The sequence below is a fragment of the Indicator indicator genome, chromosome 20 (genome assembly GCF_027791375.1).
Source record: "Indicator indicator isolate 239-I01 chromosome 20, UM_Iind_1.1, whole genome shotgun sequence".
NCBI classification, from domain to species: Eukaryota; Metazoa; Chordata; class Aves; order Piciformes; family Indicatoridae; genus Indicator; species Indicator indicator.
The window spans coordinates 12,123,600-12,135,955 of NC_072029.1; the positions used below are offsets into that span (position 1 = coordinate 12,123,600).

At 41.8% G+C, this 12,356-nt stretch overlaps 1 protein-coding gene across 1 annotated transcript in view; it reads left to right on the forward strand.

Annotated features, from left to right (window-relative positions):
* Positions 1-12,356, forward strand: part of MYO3A (myosin IIIA) — an 86,576-nt gene that overhangs the window by 66,926 nt on the left and 7,294 nt on the right. Inside the window, exons 27-32 of the mRNA XM_054390080.1 lie at positions 297-459; positions 1,111-1,197; positions 2,304-2,427; positions 3,555-4,533; positions 5,346-5,484; positions 12,225-12,334. Of these exons, the coding sequence (XP_054246055.1) occupies positions 297-459; positions 1,111-1,197; positions 2,304-2,427; positions 3,555-4,533; positions 5,346-5,484; positions 12,225-12,334 (1,602 nt within the window). The remainder of the gene's footprint in view (positions 1-296; positions 460-1,110; positions 1,198-2,303; positions 2,428-3,554; positions 4,534-5,345; positions 5,485-12,224; positions 12,335-12,356) is intronic.

Here is a 12,356-nt window from a genome sequence, read left to right on the forward strand (position 1 = left end):
GCCTTAAAGTTTAGAAAACAAATTTATAGTTCTAGACTGAAGTTTTTACCTGGAACTTTAAAACATCTTCCCATGAAAGCATAAATAAGAGATGTTGAAGAAGAAAGAAAGGTAAACTGATAGCCCTGATAATCAGAATGCCTTCTTTAACAAGAATGACCTTTAGCTACGACAGCTAAAGAGTCTGTTCTTCATTTGAAGCCAGCCTGTAACTCTTGGTGATGTTAAATGGATTGAGTGAATGCAGAGACTGGGATGGTAGCTAAAACTTCTGCTGTCTGCCTACTCTTTTTAAGGTCTTCCTTAAATATTACCACGTGGAGCAGCTGAATTTAATGCGGAAGGAGACAGTTGATATGATTATTTTGATTCAAGCTTGCATCAGAGGGTGGCTGGGCTCGAGGAGATACAAAAAGATAAAGGAACAAAGGGAACAAAGTGCTATTAAAATACAGTCAGGTAATGGCTTTAAAACATTTAGCATTTTGCTTAAAGCCAGTATGTGCATAGAGCTGATGGATGGGTGTGCCTGCTGGATGTGGATCTTGCTGTTTGCCTGCTGTTCCATTTGACAAACTGGCTTATACTTGGTGATATCTGCTCTTAGGAAGAAAAATTCCTTTTAACCAGGTTATGACAATCGCTTTACTGGAGTTACATTTATCACTGTTACATTTAAAAGGCAATTTTAACAATGGAAGGATGTGATTGCACAGATGATACTGGTATTAATAATGTCCTGGCATGCTCTGACAAGGTTATATCATATAATAATGAAAATAAAATGTATTAACTGTTCTAGATGATAAGACCAATTACACTTTTGATGGAGACATCAGCTGAAATTTTTAATACATTTCCAGCATCATCTTATTTTACATTCTGATTCTTATTTGTTTTTATTCATGATAACTTTACTCAGCAGAAAGCAGTTTTTATGTAGATTTACTGCTTGTGCTTGTTTGTCTCTTTTCCTTTTTTCTTTTTTTAACATAAATCATGCAAAATACTTAGAAATATTGTAATGGACATCTGTGATTCTTGTATTCTTACAAGGCATTAAGGATGCTCTAATGGATTGGTTGTTTAATTTTTGGCATCCCTCTTCAGTTTACAGGGGGTTTGTGGCTCGCAAAGAATATGCAAAAGCAAAACATAACAAAAAAGTGGAAGAATATATTACCAGATTCCAAGCAAGTAAGAATTGTTTGCTTTCCTAGCTTTCACATGCTATCTGTATGCAATATGTTGTTGCTATTACCTAGCTACACCGACTGACTATGGTCGTTTACGTATTCTGAGGTATAATTTATCTATTATATAGCTAAATGCAATGGTCGAAAGGGGTCAATGTATCCATTACCTGTACCTCAAAGTGGCTTTGGGGCACTTTTCTCAGCTGTGAAGTGGGCTGATTAAGTGCCCTAAGTTATCTTGCCTAGCCTCCAGCTTTATTTCATGTGGTATACTCAACTTTCTCTCTCCAGAAAGTCCTGTCTTGTTCTTGCTGCCAACTCCATGCAGATGTCTTGGTTATCCTGGAGCACTTCACACGGAACTGGATGCCTGTGTGCTGGCAACTGCACCAAAGCCATTAGTGACTAGGCAGTGCCTACATGCCCCATGTTTGAGTCCTCATTCATCCTGATTCAGACCAGAAACTTAAGCTTGTGCCTCCCACAAAGCACAAGTAGTGGGTACCCTTGGCACAGTGCACTTGGTTACTCTGAAGCTTAGCACATCTTTCATGCTGAGCTTTTTCATTTTGAATAATGAATCTTTGCAAAAGGAGCATGAGCTAAGCCCTCTGGAACTGCTGAGCTATGAAATGTTCAGGTTTTCTCTAATCTATTAAACATTCAGCTAATTCCAAGTGGTTACCAGAAGAGAGCCTGGTAATCTCTGCAGCCTGATAATCAGGTGTTTCCTAAGGAAATGAAAGGCTGAGTCAAACCAATTGCCTGAATCAGGCAAAGCAGGTCCATGAAGATGACAGCACTGTGCTCTAGAGATTTCTATGGCACTATGCTCCTACTTCTTTCTGCATCTTCCTATATTTACTTTAGTCCTGTAAAATACAAAGAGCTTGCTTGTATCCTCCTGTGGAATGGGTACAGCTTTCTGAAATCTCAAAACACTTTCCTGAGACAGAATATTTTCAGATGAAACATAATAACAATAATATCCACCCCAATCTCTATTTCCTTGGGTTCTTGTTTAATGCTGTTCTCACTTGACTCTGAAATGTGTGGGACACCCATTGCTTATTGCCTAAGGTTGTTCTGTATTAAAATTTGTATCAGTTGCCAGAGGATACTTGCTCAGAAAGAAGAGAAAAGAACTAACAGAGGCAAGAAACAAAGCAGCAGTAACAATTCAGTCTCACTACAGGGGATATCAGGAGAGGAAGATCTTCAAAAGGAGGAGGTAGTGTTATTTTTCTGTCTCTTATGTCGCTCAGATGAGTCCTTTTTCAGTAACTACACTGCTGAAGAAGAGCAATGCAAGATAAAAGTGAAGCAAGTTAGTATTAGTCTGGATGTGTCTGCAGAGGTAATGTACATTTATGTGGAGAGTTTTTATGTCAGTAGCCAATTTTCTTACATTTTTAAGCCCAAAGGATAAAGGAATATTTAGGGAAAAGATCAACAGTATTGTGCTTACCTTGATGTTAGTGTAATCTGTGGATGAGTCTCTTTTGGAAACTGGCTCATCATAAAGCAAAGCTCAGGCAAGAGTGAGAAATGGGCATCTGCAAGCAACTCTTCTTCTCATCTTAAGGCACTGTTTGAGACAAGCAGAGGTGATGACAGCAGGAACCCAGATGTCTTGCTCAGATGAAGCAGCTAGAAGTTAGGTGAGGTGAATCCCATTCTAAATATCTCTGCAATGTGGTTGCAGTCCCTGTCTCTGACATGGAGCTAGTAGGACTTTACTCATCACCATTGTGATAGACTTTGAGTAGGTGGAGACTAGTACAGAGAGGCAGAAAACAGCTGTGAAGGAGTCCAGAAGGAAGGAACAGGGTGGCAGATTCACCTGCCACTGGGTTTTTTTTATAGGAACCAAGTTTTACTGAGAGAGTCAAAGGAAGTTTAGGGAATGGGTCTTAAATTTGACCTGGGCCTGTGCCCAGGGTCATTCTTTTTGCGTTCCTAGTGTGACTTGAGGCAGTTTTCTTTCATGACTACATAGAACTGTGTGCATTTTTATATATCTGAGGTGATACAATGTTTCTGCCTTGTGTTTTTGGTAGCATTTAAATTATTTCCTGTTCTGTCACTCCTCATGCAGCCTAGATTGTCCCCCTAGAAATTTTCCATGAAGAATTTAACAGGGGTGTTCTTTTTCATTTCAAGAAACAGTAAATCATCAGAAATGCAGAGACTGCTTTGCTACCTTTCATTCCAGTTACAGGAATTAAATCCTCCCCATGCTGCAATGTATCAAATTGCCATTTAGTACACAAACAGCACCAAAGTTAGTTATAGAGTTGTCACTGTCCTTCATCTCCTTCAACTACAATTTTTTGCCCCAAATTCTGTTCCATTCAGTGAATCACTTAGAAGGAGGCAAACTGAAGATGAAGGATCCATTAGTGAAAAGGAAAAGGATGAAGAATTTGAAGATCATGAGGAAAGTCCAGCTGGAGTGAAGAGTGCCCTTCCTAAAACAGAAGAAGAGGCAGCTGTCATTGTTCAGAGCCATTACAGAGGCTACAGAGTCCGCAAAAAAATAAAGGAACAGCAGCAAAATATAACAGAGGAAGAATTATCTGCTGTGGAATTCCTTGAAGCACAACTACAGCCAGCTCAAAATGATACACTGGAAGAAGACACAAATGAGGAGACTCAAGATGAAACTGATGCTGCTGCTGAAAGCGAGTGCTCTGCGTACAGTGAGGTGGAGAATGTACAGCAGCAACAGGAAACATCTCCTGAAAGAGAGGGAGCTTCTGTCAGACAGAACCCTGAAGCAGAACACATTGGTGAAGGTGAAGAGGAGGCCTCTTCTGAAGGGCTGTCCAGCAAATCTTCTGTTGAAGTCGCAGATGAACCTAGTCCCCAGCAGGAGCAAGGTCATCAGGACACACTCAGTGCAGGTGGGCAAAATCCAGGCTCTGCTGTGGTGCAGCCCAGGACTGCCAGGGCTGTGGAAAGAAACCACCTGAGACATGAAGCAGTGATGCGTACAGGATGCAAAGGAATTGTAAGAAAAGAGTCCCAGAGAGGGTCATGGAAGCAGGCTGAGGCAGGAAGACAAGGTCCAGAAGACAAGGAGAAGGCAGCAGTGGTTATTCAGAGCAGTTACCGTGGCTACAGAAGGAGGGGACAGCTCAGGAAAGAAGGGAAACTGCCTTACAAAAGTCAAGAGAGAACTATAAAGGAGCCAGCAGAAGCAGTCCACCTTCAAAATAATGATCCCAAACAAGCAAAAGACAGGGAAGACTCCATCAGAGAGGCTGAAGACTCCAAGCCAGTGAAGGCAGACTCAGAGAAAGAGGCTTGTGACTTGGCAGCCTTTTCACGGCAGGTAAGAGGCCTGTAAGCTACAGACTGTGAGCCTAATGCTGAGCAATGGAAGAGTGGCAAAGTTATTTTACTGCCTTCACTGGAACCAAGGTTTTACTCTCTGAACTAAGACTGAGGTTTTCTAGTAAGAACTCTATTATATGCAGTATAATTATCCATTATAATGCATATTTTGGGTTGCAAGAGAAAACATCCTTTTCAGGAAGAAGAGAAAAGCAAAGTTAGAGCATTGGCCAAAAAAATGTTAGTTTGACCTTGATTTGGGTTAAATGCAGAAGCTTTGCCTATACTGAAATATTCATTTGCCAGGCAAGACCTTTAATTCAGTAGCCTTGTGAAATGTCCCTGTAGATGAAACTAAAAGTTGCTGTGTCAATGTCAGGGATTCACATGTGTGCAGAGAAGTGCAGCTACAGCTGTAGAAGCTGTTTAACATCAGCAAGGCATCATCTGCATCATATGTGAGCCAGTATGGAGTAGCTGCAGGACTGGGCTGCAGTGCAGTTCCCTTTTTGTCCTTCTTTCCCTTTCCCTTTGTCTTTCCCTTTCCCTTGTCTTTGTTTTCCTCTTTTCCTTTCTTTTTCTTTTCCTTATTTCCTTTCCATCTCCTTTCCTGTTTCCTTTGTCCTTCCCCTTTCCCTTCCCCTTTCTAAGGGAGATGGAGAGGTAAATTTGGTAGGGATCTACACCACAGTAGGTGGAGCAATACCTTTACAATTCATTCTTTACTCCACTGTTTTACCTTCGATTACCTTGGAAGTTGCACACTTAGATTTGTATCATAATGTAATATCCTGTGTTATATTTTTTCAGATATCCAAATTATCTGAAGACTATTTAGCGTTGCAGCAAAAATTAAATGAAATGATCTTGTCACATCAGCTGAGACCTGTGATGCTGTCCAAAGATAAGCAAGCTAATGGCCGACTTTCTTCTCACGTTTGTCAGTCAGGTAATGTTGAACCTTCCAGTTAGCAGAAATTTTGTTTGTAAAAAGAAACAAAACCTCCTAGTTATGTTTTTTAAAGGCCAAGGAACTGAGCTGCTCAGCCTCTTCAGTTGGAATGTAATGGGATTTCCTTGGCCTGTGTCTTGGGCTGCAGATACAGCAGATGACTGGGTGAGTCTTCTCCAGGCTGAACAACCCCAGCTCCCTCAGCATAGCTGTCCTCATAGCAGAGGTGCTCCAGCCCTTGGATCATCCTCACAGCCCTCCTCTGGACTCACTCCAATGACTCTGTGCCCTTCTTGTGATAGGGACAGCAGAACTGGTTGCAGTATTTGAGGTGAGGTGTCAAGAACAGAATAAAGGGGAAGAATCAGAGCTCTGCATTGCCTTAAGTAAATGTTTATTACAGCAAACATGATCTGAGTAGGTGTAGAGAATATTTAAGTACAAGTATGCCTGTGATTAGCTCAGGTAGGCTGTACTGTCTACAACACAGGAGTCAGCAGCAGCCTGGGTGTGCTGCTTTCTTCCTAAATGTTATGTAGTGATATAACTGCATAAAACAAAGACCTGAGGTGATGCACTGCAGACTGTCATGTTGTGAAGCAGGTAGATGTGCTGAGTGACCTGAAGGGGGACTACAAGTAGGCTGCAGAGGGACTATTTACAAAGGTCTGCAGTGATAGGATGAGGGACAATGCTTTGAAATTAGAGAAGAGCAGATTTAGGTTGGATGTTAGGAGGAAGTTCTTTAGCACAAGGGTGGTGGAACAGGTTGTCCAGGGAGGTGGTTGAGGCCCCATCCCTGGAGATATTCAAGCTCATGCTTGACAAGGCTCTGGGCAGCCTGATCTAGTAGAGAGGGTTAGACTAGATGACCTTTGGAGGTCCCTTCCAACCCAAACCATTCTATGATTCTATTAGCTGGGGAGGAGCCTTTCTGTCTTCCTGCCCACACTGTGTTACAGTAGAGTTCATACACACACATTTCCCTTTGCTGCCCTGCCCTTGTGAAGGCAAGGTTTGTTCAGCTTTAGCTTTTCTTTAAATCATGTGGAATTTACCTAATTGTCGTTGCTGTGGTCATATACATTTATTTACACTTATTCCTCAGCCTCACTGGTTTTATTTGTCATTTTACAGCTGTAACACATTAATTGCATTTTATAGCTGAGTGCCAGATAGGAATCCTTGTCTGCCTTCATCTGTGAGCCGTTGTTCAGGTTAAGAACTTACTGGCTCCTCTGCTAAAATATTTTTTTTACACTGCTTCCCAGAGAAGGGGAGGACCTGTGGGACAGCTGTATGGCAGACTGTGACAAATGTTCAGGCTTTCAAAACTGTTTATTTCAATAAAAATGCAAAGGAAAAGAGAGCATGTTTTGCAAAAATGAAAAACAACAACAGCAACAAAGAAAGATGTTAAATGAATCTTAAATCCACCAGGTGAACTCGTTCTTAAGTTGAATTTATTTGTGTTTATAAAAATGCACAAAGCAAATTGCACAAGGTTCCTGGTAGGAACAATATTCCCCGTGGCTTGAATTTCTGATTAGATTATATTTGCTTGCTAAATGCTTTCAGCTGAACATAATGGCTGCATCCTAGGACTGCACCTTTGGACTGCTAGGGAGCCTTGGGTTACTGTGGTGTCAGAACAGACGCACAAATGGCCACTGTCAAGCTTTTTGAGGTCAAACCCTCAAGTGAGGGGAATCTGATCATTATGGGAGCAGGGTTTTTTTCTCCAGATGAATAACGGTGCCCATCCTTCTAAGCATTAAATGACAGTTCAAGTACAAAATCTCAGGAAGAGAATTTTCTATATTTAGAATGAAATTCACATGGCAGAGGGAACTCTGGTGCAGCTGAGGACCTTTTCAGCTATATGACGCAGCGAGACAGGCAGGGGTTTGTCCAGGATTCCTCCTGCTGCGGGATGGTGCAGCACTGTTTATGGGGATTTCATGGGCAGCCTGTGCAAGGGGAAGGGAACCCCTGTGACTCTGGCTGAGCAGAGCTTTACTCACTGACCAGTCTTTCTTCTTTGCAAGTGAGTGGCCAGTCAGGGAGCACTGAGGTATGGGACTGGAGAAAGGGTAGTCAAGTGCTTTTCTATGAGCAGATCCCAAACTTGAGTCACTACATCCTCACACTGTGGACAATTAGTACAGCAGAAAGGAGTGCATATAAATGCACAGCTGGGCACTTCTCTTTAGCAAGACCTGAAATTCTGGTGGCCTTTTTCTGCTTAGTTTCAAGACCCTCCACAAGATCCATACAACTGCTGCCCTTACTCTTGTTTCCCATCTGCTGTGTTCTGAGCCTGCCTTTATACTTCTGTCCCCATAAGATGCAGAACAGAGCTGAATCAAACCTGTAACATTTCACTTAAATGGCCTGCAGATGGGTTTATCTGTTTCTCCAGGTGGCCTAATAAATAGAGACCTTTCAACACCAGATGCTTATCACAACTGTAACCACACAATTTCTCCAGTCTTCAGTATTAGATCTGTTGTAAGTCCTACATTAATTTACATTAGCATCCAGGGATGTTGGTTCCTTGAGATTGTTGTCTTCCAAGCTTATCACTGTCTGTCAGAATGTTCAGACACAGTTCAACCTAAAGGGCTGCTAGTACTAACTTATCTTTATTCAAGGGTTTCTTGAATGTTTCAAGCACATGCAGCTCTCCACAGCTTGTGTAGTTTGTGGTAGTGTTCAAGGATGCACATACATTAAATGAGCTGGTCCTAAATTTTATTCTCCCTTTCCTTATTTTTCCAGTGTAATTGGAGCTTTAGTGAGGGCTGAGCATGAAAGTAGTCATACCTTGTAACTGAGCACCCTAGGGTCAGCTTGGGTAGGAGCCTTTGAGGTGTTGTTAGATAACTGAAATACTGATGTAGGTAGAAGGATTTTTCTCTAGATTTGCTAAACCTGCTTTAGTGTTACCTGGCAGCCACACCAGTCACATGCCTTCACTGACCCTTAACTTTGCAATTCATTCACTCACATGGAGAATGACCTGAACTTTTATGAAACATTCAGTCATCCCATGATCAAATGTAAGTTTTGACAGTCTGCTTCAGGATTGGGCAGGAAAGAGATTACACCTCCTAGGCATGGCTTGCAGCCTTGCTGACATGCACTGCTGAGGTTCAAAAGCAAAGCACCAAGGTGAGGATGGCAAAACCTCGTTCTTCTGACTGAATACTGCCTGAGTGCGCTTGGGCAGCTCGAGGAATATCCTTCCTTTCCACTTGCTGTTCAACCTGTCTTCCTCTTGGTAAAACCTTCAAGAAGGGATGTCTGTGTAGCATCAAATGTGGGTTTTTTTCCAGTTTCTCCAGCTTCTTCTAAGCCATATGAATGTGTCACAGTGCTGACAGCACCAGTTCAGGTAGATGGAAGTGCTGAGCATGGGCTGGCTACAGAGCCTAGAGCCTCAGCACAGTCCTTCAGTCCAGCTCCTTGTCTGTGCTAATCACTATCTGGGACATAACCTTAAGCAAGTCTTGCCTTGTGTATGTCATGTATTCTGCTAGTGGGAGAGGGATGACAGCGCCAACCTGGCATTTCCAAGGTGCTTTGACAGCTGCTGTTGTGAGTGGTTTTCATACCACTGTCATAGCCTATTGATGTAAATGTTTGTTAGACAGAAAGCATCAGTTTTCCTTTTACATGCAAAACACATGGCCAGATCCTGCTGCAGATACTTGAAGTCATAAGGAAAAACAGGCTCTAAGATACTTTACTATAGAGAGACTGGGCTTCAGCAAAAAGCCTTTCTCTGTAATGGACTCTAGAAGCACCATAATTGGACTATTAATAAGTGAATGATTTTACTCCCTGCTTTCTGCTTCATTGCCTGCTGCAGAAAGGTATAGGCCATCTGGAAAACAAGCACATCAAACTCACCATTCATCAGGCGTGGGTGTTTAAATTGCTCTCCACCTTTAACTCTGCTAAGCAAATTATTTCTAGAATTATCAGCAACTAACAAAAAAAGCAAATTTTACTTTGTGCTGTGAGTTACCCAATACAAGCAATGGCCACATCGGCTTTATTTCAGCAGCAATGGACACACATCTTAAGTGCAGAAGGAAATCACAACTTCACTTTCTGATGAAACAAAGAAAGCTAAACCCATCAGGCAGCTTTTTACTGAATGTTTATTTGAAGTCAAAACTCGGAATTGCATTTTTAGCCCTCTAGATATTTTTTAAAAGGAACAATGGAGGTCCAAGCTTAGAAGGCTGCCTGCTCCCACATGGCATTGCTGTCCCCTCAGTTCTTTTGCATAGCCCATGCATATGTGCATCATATGGGCTGAGATGAAAAACTGTTTTTTAACTGAAACCCTTATTATCATTGTCAAAATGATAGTTTGAGAATGTAAGAGGAGTCTGCTTTGCATAGCACCTGGGCAAGAAATATATAAATAATCTCAGCTGGAATAACTAATCTAGAATGTGATCATGCTTTATGTGGTTGGCAGTGATGGATTAAACAGTGTCACAGCATACATGGTGTTGAATTCTTAGGGGACAATGAGAAATCTTTAGTTATGATGAGAGCCTTTTTCCTTGGGATTTTCCTAAGGCTCTCAGACTGGCTTGATTTTCTTTTCTGCAGATTGTCATGCAGTCAAGATCTTTGACACAGGAAAGGAGTTCAGTGTTTCTGTTCAACTACATTGAGTTTTAAGGGATTTTTTTTAAGCTATTGTTTCCAATTTAGGCTCCTACTGTGGTTGACTCTACTGTCTCACAAATTGAAACTCAGATAACTCCAGGTGGCCCATTTGAAATGCAGCAGGGTAACAACAGCCCACATAAGAGCAGTCAGGCCTGCTACACCTCTTCAGATCAAAGAATGTCATTTATATTTTTTACAGGTTACTGAAATTAATTTATTGCATCTGAATCCCATTGTTTGACATGACTTATCTGTACCCTGGTTTAGCAAAACACCATTGTTGCCTTAAGTGCAAAATGTTACAAGATGCTTGTTCATCCATTACCTGAGAAGCAGTCTGCATTTCAGATAAGAAACTAAAACAATAAATGTAATCATTATCCAACTACAATTTAAATTAACATTATTGGTTCTGACTCCTCTTTATACCCATGACCTTTACAAGCCTCTATTTATCAGATATAACAAAAAACTTACACAGATAATTTTGCAGGACTCAGCACTGGTACATCAGTGAACATTTCTCATTTAAAATGATTGTGCTACCTCCTTAATTAAAGGTACATGGGAGAGGCTTTATTTTCATTGTGTAAAAAGGGTTTCTGTTGTCATTAGAGAACAAATTACGTCTTTCCTTCTAAGACTCAGTCACACATAGTTAGCACATCTAGGTTATGGAGTTGAGAGTTGCTCCATGTAAAAGAGGATTAGATCAGCCTTCAGTAATACGTTGGGTGCCAGATCATCATTCCACCCTCACACTACTCATTTATGAGTCAGGAGATGTTCTTCTTCTCAAGAAGAAAAGTAAGTAAGTAAGGACTGTCCCCTGAATACTTACTGGGATGGGGAAAATATATAACCTGGGACAGGGAAAATATATAACCTCATTGGATTATGCAGCATAGCTGGACCCATGATTCACCATGTCTAGACTTTGCTCTGTGACTTTGTTCACCACCTTGTGTGCATCCCCATAACACATCTCTGTCATTGCTGTTCTACTGCCATGCAGCCCCTTCTTCAGGAAAGAAGTGCTCTAGACCCCTATTAACTTTTCTTCTAGCTGAAGCCACATGTAAGGTCAGGCTCTACATTTGTGGTCCCTCAGCCTCACAGAGACGGTTCTGTGGTCTCCAAGAACCATTAGGTATTAGGAACCCTGCATTCTATGTTGACTCTGTGACAATCAGCCTGAGAGCCCTTTGCAGCCCTATGTCTCAGCACTGTCAGAACTTTGTGGAGGTTTTTAATGAACAAACATGCAAGCTGTTTTTCTAGCTCCCCACGCACCAAGCTAATGTAACCCACAAGTCAGTGCTCTAGTGCTGAGTTTGGAGACTGCCAGTGGACAGCAGTTTCAATTTGTGTTCAAATCTTGGTTTTGTTTCCTTTAGAATGAATACTTTTGTGTGTGTGTGTGTGTGTGTGTTTTTGTAGAAATAGACCAGAAGTTGAGTGCATCAAGCTAAATCACACTGGATGCAATGGATATAGTCATACTGTGTTGCCCAGTGGTACGTGACTTGGCTTGAAACAGAACAGCCTCAATAAGAGACCCTGGGAAAAATCTACACCATGATAATGTAGAAGACTAACCTCTGAATCAGAGGTCTAATGCTAGTTCCCTCATTTGGCAGCTTCATCATTGACTTGCGTCTGAACAAAACGTCATCCCTGCCACCCAGGACCCTGCTATGAGATGGTAGTCTTCCAGTGCCCTTCAGAATCTCTTTTCAAATGTGGAGCATCAGCCATTTTCAGGAGGAGAAGCCTGTGCCAGGCAGACTGCTGGGCTGTTCAGCCTGGCAGTTGTTATGTGGCACGTGTCTGTGTGGGCAGTCAGGACTCCAAGGCACAAACAGATCCTGCTTTCTGCTCTGGTGGTGGAAATGCCCCAAATGGTTGCTTTCTTGAGTTACAGCAAGCAGTAGAAATGACTGTGATTTTTTTTGCCCTCTTTGGTGAAATTCTCTTCCATCTTTGTAAAAGCCTCTCATAGTCTGAAGCAATCAGCATTGCTGTCTTCTGCCTTTTCACAGTTGCGGCCAAAGTAGAAGACTCTCGCCCAATGCTGAGACCTCCAAGGAGACCACGGAAGCCCAAGACATTAAATAATCCGGAAGATTCCACCTACTACACTCTAATACATGTAAGTTTAGCAACCTTTTATG